Genomic DNA, 24,458 nt, shown 5'->3' with positions numbered 1-24,458 from the left:
ACAAGGTCTAGTACAGGCTCACCTAAAGCCCAGCCTAACCAGGGTGGGAGCTTAAATATAACCCCGGGGCCAGGTGGGGAGGTGGTGTGGGTGGCCGGGACCCCAGGTGGGGCTGGTTGGGGTGATGAGCCCCCACCGGCCCCCGGGTCCTGCCGGGGGCGAGGGCGGAGGGGTGGGCAGGGCTGGCACGCCACAGCGGGGACCCCTGCCCTAATGTCACCTGCCTCCCACCATGGCCAGCCCCTGGTGCCCGGCTCCCTGTCCCACGGCCAGCCCTGCCCCTGGTGCCCCCCCTCCCGTGCCCTGTGTCCCCAGCACTGTCCCCCTCCTCTGCCCCACAGCCCTGCTGCAGCCATGTCCCTGGGACTGTGTCCCGTCTCCCCAGCCTTGTGTCCCATGTCCCCGGGACTGTGTCCCCAGCCTTGAGTCTTTTGTCCCCAGCCTGTGGCCCATGTCCCCAACCTTCTGTCCCACGTCCCCAGCCCTGTATCTTGTGTCCTCGGCATCTGTCCTGTATCCCCAACCCTGTGTCCAGTGTGCCATGTCTCTGGGACTGTCCCCCGTGTCCCTAGCCCTGTGTCCTGCATCCTCAGCCTTCTGTCCTGTATCCCCAACCCTGTGTCCAGTGTCCCCAGCCTGTGTCCCATGTCCCCAGCCCTATGTCCTCAGCCTTGTGTCCTGTATCCCCAACCCTGTGTCCTAGACTGTACCCCATGTCCCCAGCCTTCTGTCCCGCTTCCACAACCCTGTGTCCAGCGTCCCCAGCCCGTGTCCCATGTCCCTGGGACTGTGTCCCACGTCCCCAGCCTTGTGTCCTGTGTTCTCAGCCTTCTGTCCCATGTCCCTAGGACTGTACCCCATGTCCCCAGCCTTCTGTCCCACATCCCCAACCCCGTGTCCCACGTCCCCAGCCTTGTGTCCTGTGTTCTCAACCTTCCGTCCCATGTCCCTAGGACTGTATCCCGTGTCCCTAGCCCTGCCTCCTGTGTCCCCAGCCTTCTGTCCCGCGTCCCCAACCCCGTGCCCAGCGTCCCCAGCCCGTGTCCCATGGCCCTGGGACTGTGTCCCACGTCCCCAGCCTTGCGTCCTGTGTTCTCAGCCTCGTGTCCCGTGTCCCCGGGACTGTGTCCCGTGTCCCCAGCCTTGTGTCCTCTGTCCCCAGCCTCGTGTCCCGTGTCCCTAGCCCTGTGCCCCACGTCCCCAGCCCTGTATCCCCACCCCTGCGTCCCACACCGTCCCCAGCCTTCCTCCCCAAGCCCCCCCCCGCCCTCTCCCTCCCTCCCTCCCCGCTCCGCTCCTTCCCTCCCTCCCCCGGCCCCCGCCGCCCCGCCCCGGTCCCCCCCGCCGCCGCCGCCGGCCAGCCCTTCAGCACCGCCCGCCCCCGGACGCGGCTGCCGCCGGCGGGACGAGGAGCCGGGCCGGACGCACCATGAGCAGCCTCCCCGCCGACCGGGAGGGCGGCCCCCGCCGACACCGGCCTGCCCGAGGAGGAGGTAACGGGGGGGGGGGGGAGATCGGTCGGTCGGTTTTGTTTTTTTTGTTTTTTTTTTTTTTTTTTTTGCGGGGGGGGGGGGAGTCCGGTATCCCCCTCCCCACCCGCGATCGCCACGCACCCCCACGCTGGGGGCGGGGGGGCCGTCGGTTTGCGCGGTCCCAGGCAGCCGGGGGTGCTGGCGTGGGAGGGGGGGACACACACGGAACCGTATCCCCCCACCCCACGGGTCTCCCCGCAAACACGCCGCCGCCTCCCCGGGGAAGAGCAAGACACGCAGCTCCCCTTGGGTGGGTGTGGGGGTGGGTGGGGGGGGGGCAAACCAGCCTCACCCCCAGCCCCCGGGGCCGGTGCTCGGTGCTGCTGAGGGTGACTTGGAGGGGTGACGGTGGGTCCCGCTCACCCGGTGGGCTTCGCGTCTCTCTTCCCGCGGGTCTCACCCCAAAGACGGACGAAACCCTCTCGTCCCCCGCGGGGAGACAAACCCCACAGCCCCCGCCACGGGGACCGGAGCGGGGTTTTCCTCCGTCGCGACCGCAAAGTTCCTGGTTTTGCCCGTGACCTTGAGATGGGAATCTGGATTTTGGGAGGGTGAGAGTCGGCAGACGGGATCCTCTCCTTGCCTTTCGCCCGCCGGGCGGCTTCGGCACGTCCCCGCCGGCTTTTCGGTGGTGGGGTCCCTGGTGGGTAGACAACGCCGGGATGCACCGCAGCTTCGCTCTCCTGCTGTCACCTACCTTGATTTTTCTTTTTCAGTCCAGAGGTGGTTCCGGCCTGAAACTTCCCAAAGTTTCCCAAAGCGCTCCAATAATGGGGAATTTTCCCGCCGGCGGCCTCGCCGGGCTGCCGGGTCCTTGCGGGTGATGCGGCGATGCGGCTCGGACAGGCATGGCGGTGGGAGACGTCCACAGAGGCCCGTCGCCTTTCCCAACGGCGTGGCACGTGCCGTGCTGGCGACGGGCGGCCCTCGCCCCGCTCCCGCTTGGATCCGAGGAGGGGGGAACGAGGGGCCGGCCATCGCACTGCCGGCCCTCGGGGACCCCCTGACCTCGCGACGCAGCTCTGCCCGGGGGGGACGGCTGCGAGGTGCCGGGGTCCCCCGCCACGTTGGGGACGTGTTAGGAGGGCGATGGCCGCTCGTGCTTGCGTGCCGGGCTCCTCCGGTGCCAGGCAGGTATTTTCCCTGCACGAGTTTTGCCCAGCCCTGGCTGGAAGAGCCGGTGCTGTCGAGTATTTGCTTAAGCGCAGGCGAAGGGGGTTGCCCAGTTATTGCGCCCTACCTCTCCCCTCCCCGGGGCTCGCCTCCACCCCTCCAAAAAAAAGAGAGAGAAGCAGCACCCGTCCTGGGGAGGAGGTCAATCAGGGTGCTGCCGGGTGGGACGAGCCCCCCGCTTCGGCCCCGCTCCTCCTGCCTCTTCCCCGGGTCCTCCTGGCACCCCGGGGTGGCCTCCCCCCCTCAGGAGGGACCCCTCGGTGCAGGGGAGCTGTGGGCCGGGGGGGGGGTTCCCCCCCCAGAGGAGCCTGGCAGCGAGGTGGGGGGGGGCAGAACAATTTGGAAAGGAGGTCACGTCGCTTTGGCCGGGCGAGAACGGCATGTAAAAGGCTCGACGGAGGCCTTATTTGGTAGCGGAGCGGCTCCAGAGAGCCCGGCTCGTGGCCCTCGTCCCCATCCCATGCCAGATCCCTCATCCTCAGGGGAGCGGGGCGTGGGGAGGGGACCCCAGGGACAATTTCTTGGGGGGAAGGTGCCCGGCGAGCGGCTAAGGTTTGGCCCGTGGCCCCTGCGTCGCATCCCCCCTGGTGCTCCTGCTTCCTTCCCTCCTTTAAGCGTGGGGTCCGGAGGATTTGGGAACAAGCGCCGGGTGGGACGCGGCCAGGCGTGACCCCTGCCCGTGCCCGCCGCTCCTCCGCTCTGTTGCAATCTCCCATCTGCTGCTCCCTTGGCTTCTCGCTGGCTTTTCCTCCGCCGCTTCCTCGTTCCAGCCCTGGCAGCTCCGGACTTGCTCTTCCCCGAGGGCTGCTCCTTCTCCTCCCGTCCTCTGCCGGACGTTTGGCTACCGGTCCGGAGAAATGGCTACGGGTGGGTAGTGGGGCCGGAGGCTGAGCCTGCTCCTGCCGCATCCCCGGGGCGCCGGAGCCAGCATCCCTTGGCCTCAGCCTTGTTTACGTCGGGGAGTTTTGCGGGTTGATGGCGTGCGTACGCACGGCTCGGGAATCTAAACCCGGCCGAAGAGGAGGCTCCATTAGCGAAGAGAGTATTTACGCAAGGATGAACCCCCGCAGGGCTGGAATGCACCCCGCTGCGGGGGAGGCAGCACCCCGCTTTGCTGGGGAGGGAGGCGGGGAAGGGGGGGAAAGCTCCGCCAAGCCCTGTTTTACGGCTCGATCGCAGCCCCGTGCCATCGCCTTCCTGCTCCCACCGGGATCCGGCTGCCCGGCGGTGCCTCCCCGGCAGCGGTGGGCAGTCAAGCGGCTAATCGGCTGGTAGAGAATTAAAGCGAGCCCCTGCTGAAAGGTGGTGGATGGGGAGCTGGGGTTGAAGGAGGCAATTAAATGCCTCGTGAATGAATCACCCGGGCGCCTTCCGCCTCTCCCCTCCGGCCCCCGGCCTGTTAACGTTTACCGGGGTTGGTTTGCGCAGGGGCAGGGGAGCGTGACCGCGCCGGCGGGGCACCCGGCATCCCTCGGGGTGCCACCGTCTGATGGGGGTCCGAGGCGGGCAAATGCCTACCTGGTGCCTGCTTACCTTTGGGAGACAAACCCGGCTTTGTGGCTTCATGGGAGGAAGAGGAGGAGGAGGAGGAGAGCTGCCAGCGCTCCGCCATAGACTTCTCCATGCTGAGGCCATCCTTGAGCCATGGTCTGGAGACCCCAGCCACCTCTTGGCCCAGGTCCCCACCAATTCTTGCGTGTCCCCAGCCCTGACCATCCCAGCAACCCGCTCCCCCAGACCCTCTCCAGCATTCCCTTAAATTGGCCCCAGACGGGACGTGGTATTTCGGGGACAGCAGAAGGTGAGGGTGGGACGCAGAGGAGCAGAGGTGAGAGGGACGGGCCAGAAGTGGGATGGAGATGGCTTCCGAGGGAGAGGAGAGTAGCAGAGGCTAGGAGAAGACTTTCTGCAGGGACAATAAAAGCCAGGAGGGATCAAACCAGGAGCGAGGTGGCAAAGGTGGGATCCAGCGGCCCTGGCAAACGTGGGAGCTGTGGGGCGCAGCGGCAGGAGCAGAGGAGGACCCTGGAAAGGGGACATCGCGTGCTCCTTGTGCGATCCTGTAGCTGTCGTCCTCGCTGAAGGAAATCAAGGTGGTGGTCGCCTGCGAGGTCCTGCGCCCATGGCCAGCAGCTTCCCAGAGCAAACATCGGTACTTCTGACCTGGAAGAAACCTTTGGTTTCACCCCAAATTGCAACAAGAAGGGGAGATGGAGGAACGCTCCACCAAGAAGAAACTCTGAAAAATGTCTGCGCTGCAGAACTGAAACAAAACACCGTGGGCTGCCCTAAACCGGGGGTGTCTGGGCTGCGGGAATCCCACCGCCATGCTCGAACGCCCTTCGCTAATCCTCGCTCGGGAGCTGTAGGTCTGGCCCCGTCCCACAAGACGCTCGGGAGCACGCGTCTCGCCCCATCCACCTCCGAGAAGGGGACATTTTTCCCTATGGAAGAGCATATAGCTGCCTGCCGGCCGGCGATTTCTCTGACAAGGCTTTTTTTTTTTTCCCCCCGTCAAGGGCAGGATTTTGCCCTGGGAGCGTTTCTGGTGGAGGATGGAGGCTGAGCCCCTGGGATCTCTCGGCACAGGAAAGCCTGGAGCAGCTCCCTGCAGGCTGAGGCTCCTCTTCCATTTAAGGGCAGGAGTAATATTTCCGCCTAAAAATCTTTCCCTTGGCAAAAGGATATCCGTCCAGCCTGCTGGGAATTATCCCCGAGGACGCTCCCTTTCTCTTGCCAGTCCCACCTCGTTTTAACACAGCCCAAATCCTCCCACCTGCTCGTTACCCAGCCCAGCGAAAGGACGCTGTTTACGTAGGACCTACTCAAACGTCCCTTCGGCTGGGGTACGCCAGCCCCCCGGCACCCTTTCGCGGGGTGCAGATGGGGAGCACCCGTGACCTCGTATCTCCTCCCTCCCACCTCCCACCCCCGGCCCCCAAACATCCTTTTGGGGCTGGAAACCAGCTGGGGGATCCTTTGGAGCCCTTCTCCCTCTCCCGCTCGCCGCTGTATAATTTTACGGTTTAAAACTTGGCCGACCCGTGTTTGAACTTTCAAAGAAAACAAGTCATTACCGAAGAGAAGGCTTTCCTTTGCGAGGCCGAATTTCAGAGGGTTTTTCAGGGTCTTTTATCTCTCCCATCTCTCTGCCGCTTGGCTATGGGGCTAAACGATCTGGCAAGCCGGGCTCGTAGGGGTTTGGATTTCAGGGACGCGGCAAATTGGCGGCGGGTTCTCCCCCGGAGCCGTCTCTGACGCCTCTGGTGTTCCACGCAGCTCCCTGGGGAGAGGAGAGGTGGGAAGCCAGCGTGCCGGGGAGGACCGGAGGCTCGAGGGATGATGGAGACGGGGAGGACCGGAGGCTCGAGGGATGATGGAGACGGAGAGGACCGCGCAGGGATGCTCACCCTCCTTGGGAGACAAACCCAGCTGGGAAGGTGGATGAGCCGATTCCCTGGATAGCAGCCGTGCTCAGGTGGACCTGTCCGAAGAGGAATACATTTTTTCCCCTAGGAAAGGCTAAATTTGCCGCCTTTACATTGAATTTCAGGGGTGCTCCTCCGGCTGAATCACTCCCCAGCCCTTGCTGGGAGATACTTGAGTAGAGTCTCCGGTGCAACACTGAGCGCCTTGGGATGCTCCATCACCTTCTGATCTCGGAAGACAGGCAGAAAGCTGGCGGGGGGTCCCCCAAGGTGCCTTGGTGGGTGGCTTCCAGCCCACCGCCGATGGTCCCAGCGGAGGGGACAGGCTACCAGGCTGTGCCTAACTGCAGCCCTGGCTCTTGAAGGGGTGAGGACATGCCTGCGCTGATCCCAGCCTGCCGGGAGCTCTCGGCATCCCTCTGGGCAAGGCCCTGAGCATCCTTTCCTGGCCGGAACAGGCCTTGCTTTCCAAGAGGAGTCAGGCGCGGGATGGCCGTCGTATTTTCACGGCTGGCTTGTTTTCTGGCAGCCCTCATGCACCCAGCGACGGGTGCCAGCAGCGATGGGTACCAGCAGCGATGGGCATCACCGGGGCTGCTGACACAAGGACCATGAGTACCTTTTGTCATTTAATAGATATAGGTCAGCCAGAGGTTTTGTTACACAAAGCAGGAATGTTTGCTGCTCCCAGGCTGGGAGATGGGCTAGATAGCTTATCTGCAAGAGAAAGAAGAACTGTCAGCGGAAGAATAGGCCCGGGCTGGCTGTTTCTGGCTGTTTCGCATGTCTCTGTCCCAGGGAATGGAGCGGGCAGGGTGCTTGGCCAAAAAATAAAATTAAAAAAAAAAAATAATCAAGGTTTTCCCCTCCTCCAGCTTGGCACTGGGGTGGGTGACCTTAGCCTAGCCCCTCTGGACCAGCTCTCACAAGGCATTTGGATGCCTGAAAAAATAAGTTACAGCTACCAAATCCCCTAGATTACCTCCCGGTAAAATGCTACGGGAGCAGCAGGAATGGGGCTGGCTCACAAGCAAGCCTGGAGCTGAGTGGGACGGCAAGGCAGGGACCCCATCGACACCGGCACCGTCCCTGGGTGCCCCAGCAAGAGGCAGAGCTGGTGGGTGACGGCAGCCGGGGTCAGACCCCCCCCCCGCCATGGGGACAAGCGAGGCTGAGACCAAGGCGGCAGCTCTCTCCCGCAGTGAGGTCTGAGCCTAAATACAGCCCCAGGGCCGTGGGCAGGGTGCGTGGGTGGGGGGGGTCCAGGTGGGGCCAGTCAGGGCCCTCGTCAGCCCCCGGCCAGCCATCACCAAAGTGTTTGGATGAGATTTTTGGGGATGAGGAGAGGGGGGTCCAGCTGTCGGTCTCCTGGCCCACACGGCTCCCCCAGTTACAAGCAGGTTGTAAAGCAAAACCATCCCAGCATGGGTCTTGCCCAGGTGGGGTTTGCCCGTCCCCGAGGAGCCCCACATCCCCCCTCGGGGTCGGTGGAAGCAGGGTTTCTGCAAGCCGCCCCGGCTCTGAGGATGCTGCACCACGGCAAACATTAGATCCACCCAAAAAAGAGTTAAAACCCCTTAAAATGTGACTTTTATAAATAAGGGACAGGCTGCTAAAAACCAGCTCCCTCCAAAACTGGGCCATTCCTCCAGGAGGAAGAGTTGGGGTTTGCTTCTCCCTGTCCTTAATGAGCTGCTGCAATTAAACGGAGACAATAGGCATTGTCTGCAGAGTAAGGGCTCTGCTGGGGATGCCAGGGGAGATCCTGTTTGCCGGACCGGGGTAGGAAGGCGCTGGGATGCTGGCAGCCTTTTCGACCCGGAGAGCCCTCGGTGCGGTGAGGACGGGTCTCAGTTACCTTTCCACGATGCCTTAGCAGCTTGCTCCGCCGTTGCCCGAAGGATGGGGACACCCCTCCCAAAAATGCCACAACCTCCACGTGTGGTTTAAGGCTTTTGGCTGCCCACGAGGTTCCACTCGGGCTGGCATCATCCCTCTGGCGTGCCACCACCTAAGGCTGCGGGAGGTGTGGGGTATCCCCAAGTTAGGGATGAGGGAGGGTTCCCAGGAACCTCCTTTCTTCTTTTTTAGGTGAGGACGCTCTTTGTCAGCGGGTTGCCTTTGGACATCAAGCCCCGGGAACTTTACCTGCTCTTCAGGCCCTTTAAGGTACCAGATTGCGGAGGGGAGAGGGGGGCTGGAAGCGTGGGGCCGGCCCCCTGCCCCATCCCTGTGGCCCCTCCAACCTTGGTGGGATCTGGTAGCTCACTGGTTTCCCCCCAAAAAAGTCTAAATTGGGGTCATTTTATTCACAGAAACAAGTTTCTGAGCCTTTTTCCCCTCAGTAAACCATAGGAAAATGGCATCGGGCGCTTTGATTGCACTGGGGTTTTAATTGCACGTTGACTTGCACCCCATTTAGCAGCAGCAGAACATTGGCTGCAAACCTCTCCAGCCTCTTTGCCCTGCCAGACCCGCAGCTCAGACACCGGCTCTTTTCAAACACGAAGGATAATATTATCAGGCATCCAGCATCCCTACAAAAATCCAGCGGCGGCCAGTCCCTGCACCGGTGCTGAGCCTTGGCGAGCTCCCCCCCGGCCCCGTGCCCACCTGATGCCCCCCAGCTGTAGGGCTGCCGGGTGATGGATGCCAGAGGTTTCCCTCTCCCAGGGGCAGCTGAATCGCATGGATCTCCACCAAACGTCCTTTTTTTATTCTTTTCTTGCAGGGGTACGAAGGATCTCTCATCAAACTCACCTCCAAACAGGTAGGAGCTGCTCAAAACGGGGCAAGCATCCCACGCCAAGCTCCCACCCTCCCCTGGCATCGCCGGTCCCTGGGGTGGGGGGGTCCCCCCTCGGCTCCCCGCCAGCCTGATCGATGGTGCCTCCTCTCCTTCCTCCGCAGCCCGTGGGCTTCGTCAGCTTCGACAGCCGCTCCGAGGCGGAGGCGGCGAAGAACGCGTTGAACGTGAGTGCGCCCGACCGCTCCATTTTTTCGGGATGTTTGTTTTCTTTTTTCCCCCTCATTTCCCCATCCCCGGATACTCTCTGAATTCCTCCATCCTGGGGACGGGCATCTCCCGCACCGGCTGGCCCCACCGCATCCCCATCCCTCCAGCTGATCCCCATCGGCTGCTTCTCATCTGCATCCTCTCTCCCGGGGGGCTGCATCCCTCTCGCCTTTCCCAGGGCCATCTGGGGGGGGCCTGAACCCTAAAGATTAGAGCCTTAGATATGAGTCAGCGAGAGACGCCCTTCCCAGCCTCTCCTGTTTCTTCACTGGGAAAAATCCCAGCTAAAGCTCTAAAAGAAAAAGCAGGTTTTGCTTTCCTTTAGCAGCTCCCTCCTACCTCTGCGGAGTTAACCTCCTGAAAACAGTCACGGGGAGAACCGCGTGGAGCCAGTTCTCCAATTCCGCCCCGGGTTTTGGTTTGGTTTTTTTTTTTTCCTCCCTTGTCTTCATTTTCAACGTAAAACTTTTTTTTTGGCTCTGCTAATCCCTCTGGATAAGAGCTGGGCCGCGCGGGATACCGACTGCCAAATATGGTGCCGATGCTAAAGATGCTGGAGGAATGCGAGCTGCCTCGGGGCCCGGCAAATTAGCTCATTTCAAGGCTGGAAGTTGAAAAAAAATAAATAATTGGGAGTTATTTTTGCCGCGGGGCCGGCACGCGGCAGTGCTCGCCCACCCGCCGTGCCTCCTTCCCTCCCGCAGGGCATCCGCTTCGACCCCGAGATCCCCCAGACGCTGCGGCTGGAGTTCGCCAAGGCGAACACCAAGATGGCCAAAAGCAAGCTGGTGGGCACCCCCAACCCCAGCACGCCTCTCCCCACCGCCGTACCTCAGTTCATCACCCGGGAGCCCTGTAAGTACCGGCCCTGGCTCTCCCGAGGGAGCCCCGCGCGGTCCCCCCGACCTGCCGCCACAGCAGTGCCAGCGGGTTTTGGGGTGGCAGGTGCCAGGGGTTGCCCCCATCCTCGTTTCGCCTCGGGAAAACACCTTATTCAGGCAATTCGGTGTCGCGCAGAAATCGCGGGTGGACGTAGCGATGCCGGCTCCCCGGCACGGGATGCTGGAGGGAGCAGGGGTGCCGCGGCGGGGGGGTGGCGATGGGGAACGCCAGGTCCAAATGGAAGCAGCAGCGCCTGCTCGCTGCAAGCGCAGTGGCACATGCCGGCCGGTGGCCAAGGGTCCCCACGGGGGTCCCTAAAGGCGTCTGCTGGCGCTGGAGAGAGGACCCGGGGGCAGGAGACAGCCGGCTCAGCACGGCACGTGGGAGCGGGATGAACCCGTGGTGCTGCTTCATCGCGCCGGGCGGTTTCCCAGTCGCGGCTGGGGGTCTCGCCGGAGACCTCGGCGACGTCGTGCCGTGAGCGCGCCGTACCCGTTTCCGCTACTGGAAGAGCATTTCTCACGCGGGCGCCGCCGATTCGTCGTCTCGCTGCTGCGCACGGGCACGAGCCGCGTGCTCTCCTTCGTGCCCGCCGACGCCAGATCCCCCGGGGTAATTAAACCTCTCGGAGACGACGAACCCAGCCTGGCCTCCCCCAGCGACGCACCCAGCCCCACGGCATCGCTCGCCGCCGGCCGAGCCCCACGTTCTCCCAGCGGGCGAGTTCGGCGTTGGCTTTGCGGGTCGGCTCTCGCTGGCAGCGCCGGCATGCCGCGCTTCTCCGGGGGATGCTCTGCTCCCGCCTGCTTTGAGGGGAGAAGGAAGGACCAGGGGTGCCAAAAATCGGCGCGGGGTGTGGCAGGGGCCGCGGCCCGGCGGTCGCCATTAACTGTCCTTCTTCTTTTCTTGCAGATGAGCTCACAGTGCCTGCACTTTACCCCAGTAGCCCTGAAGTGTGGGGGCCATACCCTCTGTACCCAGCGGAGTTAGCACCTGCTCTACCTCCTCCTGCTTTCACCTATCCCGCTTCGCTGCACGCCCAGGTAATTCAGACCCATCCACCACCACTGCCGCTCACCCTCCCACCCGCCCCGGACCCCCCCTCCCTCCTTTGCCCTCGGTGTTCGCCGCACCACTAACCTCTACCCGGCTAACAGGCGCTCACTCCCCTCCTCTCCCTGAGATTTAGGGATGGCACCCAAACCGAGCTGAGCGCTGGCAGCGGGGTGGCGCGGGCAGCACCGCCTGCCTCTCCCCAAACACCTCTCTCTGCCTTCCTACCTTCGCTCTCGCCCGCGCCGGGGAGGGAGGGAGGGAGGGATGGGGGATGCTCGCCGGGGCTGAACCGTCCCCCAAATAGCTCCCGGCACCGAACGACCCGGCCGGCTGCTGGCGCGGCTCAAGACGGGGGCTCCTGAGCCCCCGGCCGCCCCTCGAGCATCGCTGGGATGCGGCTTGCCGGACGCGGGGTGTGAAGCAAAGCGACTCTGACGGGGAGGAGAGAGCAAGTGAAGCGCAAATGGAGGACCCATCTTTTATTGACGAGGCGCGCTCGTCACAAGCGCTTTTCTGCTGGCTGCCACCGCCGGTGGCCCCTGATGACAGCACGTGGCTGTTAAAAATTAACCACCCGCCCCGGGAGAGGAGCGGGGAAAAGAAGAGAAGAAGTGGAAATGGAGGTGGCAAAGGATTTCTTTGCAGCACCAGCCTTTGGGATGTTTGCCGGAGTGGCATCGCAGGGATGCCAGGAAGAGACCCCCGCCATGGCGGGGGGAACGGGCAGCTGCCTCCCCAGCAGCCATGCCGGATATCATCCTGGCTTTTGCTCCTCACCGCCGGCTCCGGCTTGGCGGTGAGCAGGAGGAAACGAGCGTACGGAAACAGATTTGCCGGATAAGCCACATCTGAAAGGCTTTTGGCCCTGGCCCGCCAGGATTGAGCCGGGTTATCCGGAGCCGCTATCGCTGGGAGCCGGAGGCAGCTGGGGGCTGGTTGGAGCAGGAGGGTGAGGAAAAGCTCTCGGCGCACAAACCAGCCCCAGCCTTTGGATGAAACTCCGGCTTTTTGGGCCCTGCTGTTTATAGGAAGAGTGGCGGTAAATATTATTGCAGCTACGTACTTGCCTTGTCAAATAACCGCTAACAGGCAGCACCTGCGCTGCTCGGGAGGCTGGGGAAATGGCCGGCGAAGGAAACGGAGGCGTAAGGAGGCTCCGAGGGCCCCCCGGGAAAACCCAAGCTGAGACGTGATGTTAGATGCTGTTAGAAGAAACATTATCCGCCGCGGTTATAGAGCCGGTGCGGCGGAGAGGGGGGTGGTGGCACTTTCCCCGTCGCCTCTGGGTGCTGCAGTGAAGCAGGCAGCGTTCCTCTCCTGGGGCCTGCAGCCGGTCCCCGTCCCCGCCGTGCAGCTGCCGGCATTGCAGGTTTGGTGGGGGTCACTGGAGATGGGTGCCACCACCCAAACTGGAGCTGCTCGCTGCAGGGTGGCCTCCCCGGCTGGGTCCTGCAGAGAGTGGCAGGATGGTGGGGCCGACCTGGCGTTATCTGGCAGAGCACCGAGCGCCCACAGGCAGGTGGGGAGAGCCGCCGGGTTTTGGCGTCTGACATTTTCCCCACTCCGTCTCACGTGGGCTTTGCAGGTGTTAAGAGGGGATGAGTGCACGTCGTGCCTGGTTGAGACCGTGGTGGTGCCGTCCTGGCTCATTCCTGCTGCAAGCAGTGATGCCGGGGGGCCGCGCTCAGTCCCAGCCAGTGTTACTGTCCGAACTGGAGCTGGGACGGCTGTACTGTTTCGCTCCACTTCCCTCCGCCCTCTGCCCACGGAAGGCCAGGAAAGGGGAGCCCAGAGGCAGCCAGCTCTCGCCAGGGTGGGTGGCCACCACCCCTCTCACCCTGTGCCCCTCTTGTCTTTGCAGATGCGCTGGCTCCCTCCTTCCGAGGCTGGTTCTCAGGGCTGGAAGTCCCGTCAGTTCTGCTGAATGCCGGGTGAGTGCCGCCTCTCCGCTCCCATCCTCCTGCGCCGGCGTGGTGGGCTGGGGGCCACCTCTGCCCTTACCCTGAGCTCCCCCCGCCGCGACTCTCGGGGTCTCCAGCAGCTGAGGGTGGGTGTCCAGACCCTTCCAGCCACTTTCCGGCAGACACCGTAGGTCCGGGCGCCCTCCGTGCCCTCAGGGAGGGGATATCTCTGCCACCATCGACTCCAGCGCTTTCCCAAATTTCCCGGGGCAGGATGGAAAGGCAGGTCCGCGGTTTGCCAGCCCATGCTGCTGCAGCAAGCGGAGACTGCGTGCCTGAGAGGTGTAGCGATGGGGCTGTCCTGCAAACGAAAGCGGCAGCAGCAGGGCCACCCGGCTGAAGGCAACCTCCGCCTCTTGGTGCAAAGCAAACATCTCATTAAACCCTAATGAAAACTCTCCTGGCAGCCTGGGGTGGCAGGGCTGCCAAAACAAGAAGCGTTGCGTTACCAAGTGCCCGGCTGCCTGGCAGGAGGGAGGGGGCTGGTTCGACGACACCTGGAACCTCTTCGGATGGAAAAAGCCTCGCAAGATAACGCTCCGCAAATAACTCAGCCTTTCGTGGATAAATAAACAAAGGGGATTCAAATGGAGGAGGGGAAAGAAGCTCGGTTGATGCTGAGCATCGCTTGTCCCGTGACCCCAGCCTGCCTCGACCGTCCCCGCTGCCATCCCGCTGACCCTGCCGATGCCTGCCGGGAAGCCTCTTGTGCCACGTCCGCACCCACCTGCGGAGAAACCCCAGCGGATCCAAGGAAGTGGCGAGGCTCTGGCATCGGCTGCCCGTGCTCCTGTGCCATCGCTCTGCCTGTCCGCCTGGCACCTGCAGCCCTGCGCCGCGGCCACGAGGCTCGCTCGCCCGGGGGAGGGCAGGAGGACCGGCCGTGGCTGCAACCGACCCGAGACTCGGATCTGCAAAGCATTTACCGGCTATTTTAGGCCCAGCAGCTAAAAATAGGGAGTGGCGAAGCTTTGAGAACCAGCGTTTCTTCCAAAATACGGAACGTGCCAATGTTTCCAGCTAAAATGTAAGCAGAGCAGTATTTGGGAAAGGGAGATGAGCGACTCCCTTAGAACAGGTCCACCTGCCCGCAGTGATCCCAGTAGCCACAACGGGTGGCGAGGATGCAGGGTCGAGGACCTCCCGGCTCCCCCCCAGGCTCCTTCAGCCCCGAAGGGCTACGGCACAGCCTGGCGAAGGGTTTTGCTGCTGCCCTGGCTCTCCCACCTCCATCTTCCCCGTATTTGCCGCGTGGAGCCCATCAGGGCAGGGTTAAGCTGGAAACTGCCCCTTTAGGAAGCACCGACCCCGGCCACTGCAAAATAACTTCTCCCCGCAGCACACCGACCTCAGCCCTTGGCTGCCGGCTGTCCCTGCCGGCGTCCCTAACCCTCCGCTGTGTCCTCTCGCAGGTCTCAGGTGTGTGATGGTGGCCTACAGTCAGTCTTGTGGGTATTAACGGAGTCTTCCAAGGCGGCTACTGGGTTGGCGTGCTCTCCGCATAACCACAGTGTGCTGGTAAGGCTGCAGCGGGGCGCCCGGCTGGGCCAGGGGGATGCGGCCCCTTGGGCTTTGCTGCTTTGGGGAGGGGGTAGAGGGGTGAGGAAGGCAACGCGATGTCCCCGAGGAAATGGGCAGCGAGGCGGGCACGTCCCTGGGATTGATCCCTGCAGGGTGGCATCGCAGCTCCCGCTACGGCACGGCACGGTGCCTCTAGCACCGAACCACGGCTCTGCCATTCCCGCGTTTATCCTTGTTATCTGGGGCGAGAGTTTCGACAGCCGAGGAATGCCTCTCGGCTTTGAATTACCCCCGGTAATCTCATCTCGCTGCGGTCCTCGCTTCCTGCCTTGGATCAACAGAGACTGAATTCCTCTTAAGTGCAAAATTCAATGCAAATTTAACTCTCAGCTTCCCAGCTGGTGCCTCTTCAAGTTAAAACCCCAGGGGCCACAGTCATCGGGAGGAGCAAACTGGGACCAGTGGGGTCCTTCCCCTCTGCCTGGCCAACCGACCCTGGGGTACTGACAGCCCCGGCTCTCCACGCAGGCATTTCCCACCTTGCCCTTTCCCGGTTAAACAACTGTCCTTGGAGCGTGGTCCCGGCCTGGGCTGCTCTCCCTTCCTCGCCCCGTTTCCAAAACAAGCCTCCCTCTCCCCCAGGCTGCGGCACAGGAGCTTCCCCACGAAGTAAGAGAGATAAACCACAGCCCCTTTTCCACTTTGCCTCAGCCCAAGATTACAGCAGCTTTTTTTTTCTTTTTTTTTTTTTTTTAAACACCTCTCTCTGTTGTTACAGGCTTGAAAAAAAAAAAAACCTCACACAAGTTTGGATTCCTCCAAGACTTTCCCACAGCCTCTATCACACATCTGCTCTCCTAGAAGAAAAACGAAAAGCATACCTAGTAATAATGTTTTCCTCTTTTACACTGTATATTTGTAAGAAAGAGTGTGTTACTTCTGAAAGCATGGTTTGACAGGCATTGCTGTAGCGTTTGAAAAGTCTTTTCAAACAGAACCATAGGAAAGCAGACTACAAAAAAAGCAAAACGAGAGCAAGTATTTTTGTACCAAACCTCCTAAATAGGACAATCTTACACTGGGTCGGACCACAGGTTTTGTGCTTGACTTTCAAATGCGTGTAATTAAGAGCCTCTATCCCCCCCGCCCCGTCAACTGCATGTCAAAGGCATGATGTTCACGTGCGCGCAGGTGTCGAGACACACGATTCAGGTTGGTAGGAATTGTGCTCCCTCTGGCAAAGGAATTGTGCTCCGGCTGTGTTGGCAAGACATCTGCGGACGCTTACAGTATTACCGTTTTCTTCCCAGTTGTACCAAATGACAACCAGGCAGGACAATCAGAAACTTTCTTATGGTGATTTTTTTTACCTTAGGGCTATGTTAATAGCTTGCTGTGCAAAGCTTCGGCATGGTACAACGGCTCGGATCAGGGATGGGCAGAGACAGCCCGCACATGTAGCAAGGTGACAATTTGCCTCCTCCTCCTGCCATGACTGCTTGAAGTTGTTACGGGCAACGTAAACTGCTGTATGAAAGAAAAAAAAACAACAAACCCGCCGTTCGCCAGCTTACTCGAGGTTGGGTGCGAGTCCCCGAGCGGGCCGAGGGGCTTAGACACGTGCCTACCGTTACGCCAAAGCGCTGGGCTGAACTGGGGTTTTAGCGTCAAGGTTATGCCGGCCCGGCGGCTCGCTGTGTAGCATTTCCATGTTTCCATGTGCAAAGACAAGAAGGGAGGCTGCTAACACCCTTGGGGCAGTATCTGTAACCTTTACAGAGATAGCGTACCAGCAAAGAGACCGCTTGACATACTAGTTTCTCCTTCTCCTTGCTCCAGGAGGAATTTGGAAAAAGAAAGATCAAAGCAAACCAAAACAAAACCTCCAACAGATTTCAGTTTCTTGCAAAAGGAGGTGCAAAACTTCTCCTTTCATTGCCTTTCCCCCCACCCCATCCCTGCTGCAGAGCACACCGAGCTCAGCCGCTGCCCGGGCTTTGCTGTAGCCGATTTGCCAGCTGCGCTGAAGGCACAGGGTGCCCGTGGCCTTGTTAAACATCATAACCTTTTTCTTTCTCCTTCCTCTGATTCTGTGGGTGGGCCAAAATAAGACGGCTGAGATTTCGGCTGCAGGAGCCGAGGCAGGGCAGGGGGTGAGACGGTGCGATGGGAAACTGTCTTGTTGGGGTGTTCTGTAAAAAGTGGCATTGATAAAGGCAATGTGAGAAGAAATCAATTCCAAGACAAACCTCTGAGCGGCTCTAAAAGGAACGATACCAGCGTTTCCAAGCGACGGACTAACTCTTTTAGCAAACTATTTCCTGTACTTTGTCTCGTGGAGAGGAGAGAAGCTTCCACATTGTCTACTCCGCTTTTGGAAATATGTTTAAAGGTACTTTTCTATTGTAATTTTTTAAAAATAAAACCAGTGATTATTATAAGTTACACGCAGAGCGTCGGTCGTGTGCTGTGTATCTGGTTAGGAACAGGGAGAAGGATCCCAACATACACCCTTCGGGGCCTCGGGGAACAGCAGCCTCCTTCCTCCCTCGGGGTAGTTGAAGGCAACGCTCCTGAGGGACACAGCGATTTTTCAGGGCAGATACTGTCCTCCTGCTTGGCTCGCTTGGATCTCTAGGAAAGCTCCAAAATCCAGGCTGGAAGGAGCAGCAGGCTTTAAAGGAATGACTCCAAGTTTACAAAGATGTTATCAGTTAGTTATTAAACCTACTAATCTTGGCACCGAGCACAGGAGCTAAGCTGCGATTTTCCATGAGCTCAGCCACAGCAGAGGCAAACGTAACCTAGAGACGAAGGGCCAGATTATTTTTATTTTTTTTTTAACACGCTGAGAATTTTGAAAAACTCGGTTCATAGGCCCAACCTAGAAATTCCTCCTCCTTCCTCCACTCCGCCTCCGCCCCGATAAATGTGACCAGCGTCCCCAGGAGCCTCAGCCAACAGGCCAGACTCCGAAAACAAAGTACAAGGAGCAAGCTCCAGCTTAGCAAACACAGCCCAGAAAATAGTGTGTAAAGGACATTATTAAAGCAGGCTACAAACTGTCAAGGGCGGAAGAAAAAGGCACGGTGGTGTTACTTGAAACCCCCAGCTGGCAGGGATGAGCCGGGGAGTTAAGCCCTTAATGTTGGATGCTAATCCCCCCGCAGCCACCGCAAGTCACAGCTTTCTTTCCGAGTTGCATTCAGGGGAGAGGTTTGTTGGCAGCCCCGGCCTAGGAAGGGAAGAGCGCGACAAGCTGCAAGCGCAACGCGAACATATTGCTCAGCCCAACTGCTATTCAGAGCGGCGGTAACTGGCCGACACCACTGTCCCAGGCACCGCTTTAGCAAGACACGCAGATGCTTTCGGGAGCGGATTCAACAGCAAACATCCTCCAGCTAAGAAAGCGATGAAACACGCACGCATCCTCCTGGATTTTGCCTGGGCACGGCCTCTGCTCTGAGATCTGCCCTGCAAAAGGAAGCGGGGCCTTGCTGAAAATATTTGACGTCTTGAACCGTTTTTTTTCTTTTTTTAAGTTTACCCAGTAAGCCAAAATGTTTTCGGCTCCGTGCTGATCGGCGTTGCCCGTATCGGTGAGGGGCGGGAGCGGCAAGCCGCTCGCCCGGTCCCCGCGTCCCCTTTGCCATGGTGACCTTTCCCCATGCGGCCGGGGGAACATTCCTTCCCTGTGACCGTCGGGGCATTTACAGGAAGGCCCGAGCTGCTGGCTGACGCCGAGAAATTGCAAAACAGGACCAGGGACTCCCGGGCCGGTGCTGGCATCCGATACCAGGGATAAATCCCAGGGGGTTATGAACAGGCAGAGCTGGAAAAACCAAAATGAGAAAATTTCACACTCTCATTGTTTCCACTTTCCCAAGTCTTTCTCTCCCCATCCTTCTAACACCAAGGCGAAGCTCGGGGAGGGGGGGCGGTGATGCGAGCAGCTCCCTCCTATGCATCCCTGCAGCTCCTTCCTATGCATCCCTGCTGCCCTGAGGCTGCCCGCTGATGAACAGCAGGCTGGAAGTGTCGGCAAAGGCAGGGAACAGGCCGGCAGGGTCTGCGGACAAAAACACGGCGCTAACTCCCCACATCAGATGGGCACAACCGAGCGGCGGAGGAATGGGAACAAGATGGGAGAAGGAGAGCTGTATCTCCCAGAGGATTGTACGGGGGGCCAGGCAGCACCATCAGGGACTAGGGGATCGTGCTGCGGGAATGGAAACGGGCCAGCCGGGGCAGGGACAGCAAAGGGCAGACAGAGCCGGCGCCGAGGCCAGCCGGCAGCACCCACAGCCCGGACGGGGCAGGGAGGAGGAGCGAGCCCAGAACCCGCTCCTGCGGGCCTCCTCGGGAGAGGGGGGGAAGGAATAACAAGGCCGGGAAAGGAAAGATGAGATAGCACTGGGGTTTGGCCAGGCAGCTTTAGAGGCTGAGACGCAGGCGGGGAGGGAAGCTGGCGGCTAAGAACAAAGAAGTGGCGTTGCGAGGACAGCTGGGGCCAGGCTGAGGGCGCACCGTGGATTTGCTCCCCGATTCTCGAAGCTTGGGGAAATAGAGAGGAGTCAGCCGGCAAGGGTCAGGGCACTGCCTGAATGCTGCCAGGCAAGGCTGCTCTGTGCTCCCTGCCAGCACGAAAAGGCTCCGTGCACCTGGGAAAGCATGCAGCTAAGGCATCGGCCATCCGACCGCCCCTGGAAGGAGGGGAATAACTGCACACAAGGGATTGCACAGCACACCTAAATGCCTGAAGTTTGCCCTGGGGCCGTGCCTGCACCGGGGAGGCATTTCAACCCAGGGAGATGAGCAGGGTGCTGCAGACATGTGCCCTGCAACTGCAGGCTGCCCAGAGATCCAGGCTTCAGCTAACATTTAAACACCGTTATCTGCCTCGCTGCCACGCTCAGGCTAGAAACCAAGATGACGGTGGAGCTTAAAAAGCAAAGCTAAGAAATACCATTAGCAGATCCCTGAAATGCTTCTTGTAAAACACGGGGAAGTCAACCATTAGCAGAGTCTGGACTTCATCTCTGCAGTCTCCATAATTAATAACTAGCTCAGGAGGGAATAGAAAATACAACTAACTGATGGAGGCAGGAGGAAATCGCAAAAGTACTTCAGGCCTTGGATGTAAGCCCAGAAGCGCAGGTATAGTAAAAAAATTAACTTAATGGAAGGACAACCTCCTGCCTTAACCATCCTTTTCCCCTGCTGTGCTTGCACTCTGCACAACGTCCAACCCACGAGGCCGGTGGAGTCCGACACGTAGGTCCCAACCACAGAAGCACCGATGGGTTTTCAGCGTCACGGCTGTTTTTTTTCCGTGCTGGTGGGTAACACAGAGGCCGCTGCACACACTTGCAAACCAAAGCAGCAGAAAGCAAGCCAACGAGAAACAAGGAGAACTGTTCTTACAGCAAGCCGGGCGGCAGTGAAGGAACCGGGGCTCGGACTCACAGGAGCACGCAGATAACAGGGGCCGCAGGAGATCTCTGATGCAACCTCCCTCTTGCAACAGGACTGTTGCCAATATAAGATCTGGGCAGCCTGGTCTTGTCTGGGCGATGCTTGAAACCTCCATGGATGGAGACACCACCCCACCAGCTTTTTTTTTCCTAATATCCAAGCCAAACTTCCCACGTTGCCCTATTACGTCACTTGCCATGGCTGCCAAAAAGAGTTTGACCACATCATCTTCCTAATTGCCCTTCACATCGCTGTACCCGTGATTAGATATACCCCCAGCTGCCTCTTCACCACACCCAGCTGTCCCAGCTCCCCGCTCCCCTCCCAGGCTCTCTGTCCCCCAGCCTGGACCAGCCCAGGAGCCCCAACCAGACCCTCCCCACCATCCCTGCATCCCTCTTGAATGGAGGCAGGAGGAGGCCCAAACTGGGCACAGTTTCCCGGCGTGACCTTCCCAGTACTGAGCAGAGAGCCAGCAGCTTCCCTTGCTCCGCTGGCCCTTGCCGGAGTGGCGCAGGCTGCGTTCGCCTCATTTGGGAAGAGAGCAGCTACAGCTAAGCAATACCCAGCACGACAGAGAAGCTGCTTTCCTGCTGAGAGCCCTGCTGTGTCCAGACAAGCCCTCTGTTCTGGGGAGCTGCCATTCTTCCTTATCTGCTTTACAGGGATGCATCCAGAGAGCCTGCACGGGACTAACGAGACAGACACGGTTAGGAACGCACCTATGGAGCCAGAACAACAGACCTGAGAAGCCGCGCAGCAGCAGACCCTCTTTCTCCTGGGAGGAGATCGAGCCCCAAACCACCTGGCTTTCTGCATTACAACAAAACGCTGGCCCAGGGCTCCTGGCTGGTGCGGCACTGCCTTTTGCAAGCACCCTTAGAGCCAGGCTGGGCAGTGCTGTAGCAACGCCAGCTACATGAGGCGGCCGGGAACGCTGCTTTCAGGCTGATCCTTCTCTTGCTGACAACTCGGCGTCGGGCCTCGACGATCCAGCTGTATCCCTGACTTTGCCAGCAGTAGAAAGCCAGTACCAGCAAATTGGGGTCCGAGCATTCCTCTCCCTGATGGTTGTTAGCGGTTAGCCTTGCCGGTCTTAACCAGTCAACAGTAAGCACTCAACCCTACTGGACATCCTCCCCCAGATGCAGTAGCTGCCAGAGGCCCCCGAGGCAGTAACACACATAGGAATTTGGGGCTGGTACATTAGCAGCGACCGGAAAGCAAGCAACAAAGCTGGAAATAATGAGATGTCAGTACCATAGTCGCTTCTAGTCATCTGCAAACACAGCCCCTCCTCATCAGCAGGTACTGGGAGCCCAGCTCTCCCTGGTGGCCCTGCACTGCCTGCCCATGCTCATCAGAAGTGACAGCCCTCGCTGGCTACATCCACGTGCGGGGTCTTTATACCATTTGTCAGGGCTCCCTTGCCTCTCTCCTCTGCTCTCTAAAAGCCTTGAATGATCATGATGAATTATAGATTAGCTCTGGTACACACCGCCTTATGTCAGATTTCTCATTCAACCATACAAAATCCTGCTGTTTTCCATTCCCTTCCAGAATGATCGTTGTAACAGAGGAAGAGGTGGAATAACTTTTCAGTTAGAGCAACTTTTAGGAGAGAAGCCAGTAGAGCTCCATGATTAGAGGTGCGACACCCCTGGGCTATTCAACTTCAACCTTAAAACAACAACAGTGCTTTTATTTTGGGGGTGAGGAGAGGCAGATGAAATAAAAGGTCTGGTTCACATATATAGACACAAAGAAGTCCTAATGAGCTCCTCCCGAAGAGCCAGTGCAGCCCCTGATCCCCACGGGCAGGTACGCTGACATTGCTACCAGATGCCCTACGAGGATACTTTTTCAGAAGCAAATCCCAGACCAGCAACGCCCAGCTAGAGAGGAAGAGCTATCAGCGACGCGACCTGGCTTTCCCTACCAGCTCCCTCCTCCTCCAGTTTCATCACAGTGGAATCGGTACACCTCCCTTCCAACAAGACAAGCTAGTGTAATACTGAGGGGGAAACAGAGGACTGAGTGCACATCTCTGGCTGCTTGCAGACCTTAAAAGAGCTGCATTCTCTTGGGAACAGCTCTAGCGACCGCTGCAGATACTGTCCTCGCAGCCACAGGCTTACAAGATGCAATTGTGCAAGCGAAAGGATGACGAAGACAGCCAAGATATACCTCGGAGAGCTCCCACCATTGAGAAAGAGTGTCCTCCTTTTCCCCATGGCCCTGTCCATATGTCCGTCACCATCATAGCAGGTGGGAACTGAATGCCTCTGCTCCTGGCTGATATGGCAGGGGAAGAAGAGAAGGATGCTGCATCAGAACTGTTCATCCGTGCCTGCATTCCTCCATTGCCCCAGAGGGTTAGAAAGGCTCAAATGACAGCCCCACCAGGATCGACACACCGAATCCTGGTGCTGTCCTTGCTGGACAGGACACGCATCACCTGAAGAGCCTCAGGAGCGTGGAAGAGGCAAGTCTTCACCTGGCAGGGACAGGCAAAGACCGCACTGAGATGGGTTTGCCAAAGAGCCTTCCTGAAATCCATGAGATGAAGGTGCCTGCCACAGGCTAGATGACCATTGTAGGTCCCTTCCAACTGAAATGTTCTATTCTATGTTCTGTCTTTGTCAAGGGCAGCCGAGTCCCCTTATCTTCCTGGTTGGCAGCAGACTCTTCCAGGGAAGAAAGAGAAAAACGGACTAATAGGGCCATGGCCCCTAGGAGAGAGCATGATGTTTCTCAGCAGCCCTGCCAGACTGAGGGAACAAGAATTTTGCCAAAGAAACCAAGCTGAGGGCATGATGGTTTTGGCCACTGGGAGAACCATCCTGCCAGACAGAATACATGAGAACACCCTGAAGGAAGATGAAGCAGGTTTACATTTTTGACAGCTGTGAACTCCTACGCTGAACTTCAGCAAAAAGCCTGATTTGGACATTACGCTGTCAGGAGACTGAAGTGCACTGGAGTGGTACTAAAATGCCTTCAGCAAACAGACTCCCGTTGATATAGTCTGAGACGTTTTCAAGTTGCACCATTTGATTTTTAAGAGGTCTTGGAAAAAACTCGTAAGGACTGCTGGGAGCATCTTTGATACGGAAACAAAACCCAACTCCCGAAACCCACCAAAAGAGAGGAGCTCATGCTTATTTTCTGAACTTGTTTTCTCCATGACTGCTTCTCTATATTCCATGCCACCTCTAACGCACCAATGAGAGCTTCCCTTCAGCTATTTTTGACACTGTACCCTAACAAGTTGTAAAACTTATTATGCCCTCTCTGCTCATACAGCAGAGGAGAAGACTTCCTCCAGTAAGACAACACATCTAATCCAGTCTTTCCAACTGGACATCAACTGGACCGTTTTGTTCCTTTGAACACTGGAGCCTGACAATGCCAGCACAGCACACAGAGCTGGTAGTCAATCTTCCTTTCCTGATCTCCTATTTTTTGACCTAACATATTTTTAATCTTTGAAAGTAGCTGGAGGCGTTTTCTTTAGACTTCCCTATTATCTTAATCACTTGAGCAGAGAAACAAAACAGGTAACCTACCTTACAGTCTGCTTTGCAAGCTTTGGTTCACAGAGAAAGGGTAATGCTATGTAAGATGACTGGGAAGTTAACCCCATAAAAACCCCCAAAGGTATGAAAGGCAACTCAGAGCACACTAAGAGCTCTGCTTTTGTCTAAGCACCACCACCAAAAAAAATCACTGCTCAAAAATGCAGCAGATGGAAGGGAATTTTTTTTTTTTCCCTGAGCGAAAATGACAGAAGAGAGGTGAACAGTTTTGCAAGTGTGCCACGGGTGCTTTAAAGCAGAGCTGTAACGGAAAACTAAAAAGCTCCAAGAGGAATTGCTTGTGCTGACCTGGAAGGTACCAGCTGGAGCAGCATGCTTTTTATATATATATATCTATATTTAAAAAGCATGAAAAAAAATCATATATCTATATAAAAAAATAATAGAAGAAACCTCCTACCGGCATTTAGCAACTCTTTAAACAGGGCTGACGTGTGCAATGCTGGAAGTATTGTCCGTTTCTCAAAAGAGCAGTCTTCAAAATCAGAAGGATAAATGCTATGCTTACAGAAGTATTTTTCTCCTGCGCTTCCCCAAGCAGACATAACTTGTTTCAGTGCGACAGCAACAAAGCCTTATTCTTCACCTGTTCATGTGTTCAGATCTGATGGCCTCTGCTTCAACCCCCGATACATCAAGCAAGACAACAGCTCATGTGCACGCAGCAGCAATCTACTGTCAGTGGAATATCGCAGTCACCTATTTTTATCTTTGATCCTAACCCTAGAAGAGCAAAGAAACAGCTCCTCTCCTGCAGTGCCATGAAAACAATATCAGCATTGATTGACTCTGGTTCAGTATGTAAAAATAAGTTA

General features: G+C 58.3%; 1 protein-coding gene across 1 annotated transcript; it reads left to right on the top strand.

Moving 5' to 3' along the window:
* Nucleotides 1–1,429: 1,429 nt before the first annotated feature.
* On the top strand, nucleotides 1,430–15,322 carry RBPMS (RNA binding protein, mRNA processing factor). Its single transcript, XM_052812972.1, is given in 9 exon segments — nucleotides 1,430–1,462; nucleotides 1,464–1,493; nucleotides 8,225–8,302; nucleotides 8,865–8,903; nucleotides 9,044–9,106; nucleotides 9,854–10,004; nucleotides 10,944–11,074; nucleotides 12,949–13,018; nucleotides 14,461–15,322. Coding segments are annotated over 8 exon segments (588 nt in total). The 3' UTR covers nucleotides 13,012–13,018; nucleotides 14,461–15,322.
* The last annotated feature ends 9,136 nt before the right edge of the window (nucleotides 15,323–24,458 follow it).

Source organism: Harpia harpyja, chromosome 2, assembly GCF_026419915.1.
Source record: "Harpia harpyja isolate bHarHar1 chromosome 2, bHarHar1 primary haplotype, whole genome shotgun sequence".
Classification (NCBI taxonomy): domain Eukaryota; kingdom Metazoa; phylum Chordata; class Aves; order Accipitriformes; family Accipitridae; genus Harpia; species Harpia harpyja.
The sequence above is the reverse complement of the archived record's forward strand: the minus strand, read 5'-3'. Positions and strand labels throughout refer to the sequence as shown.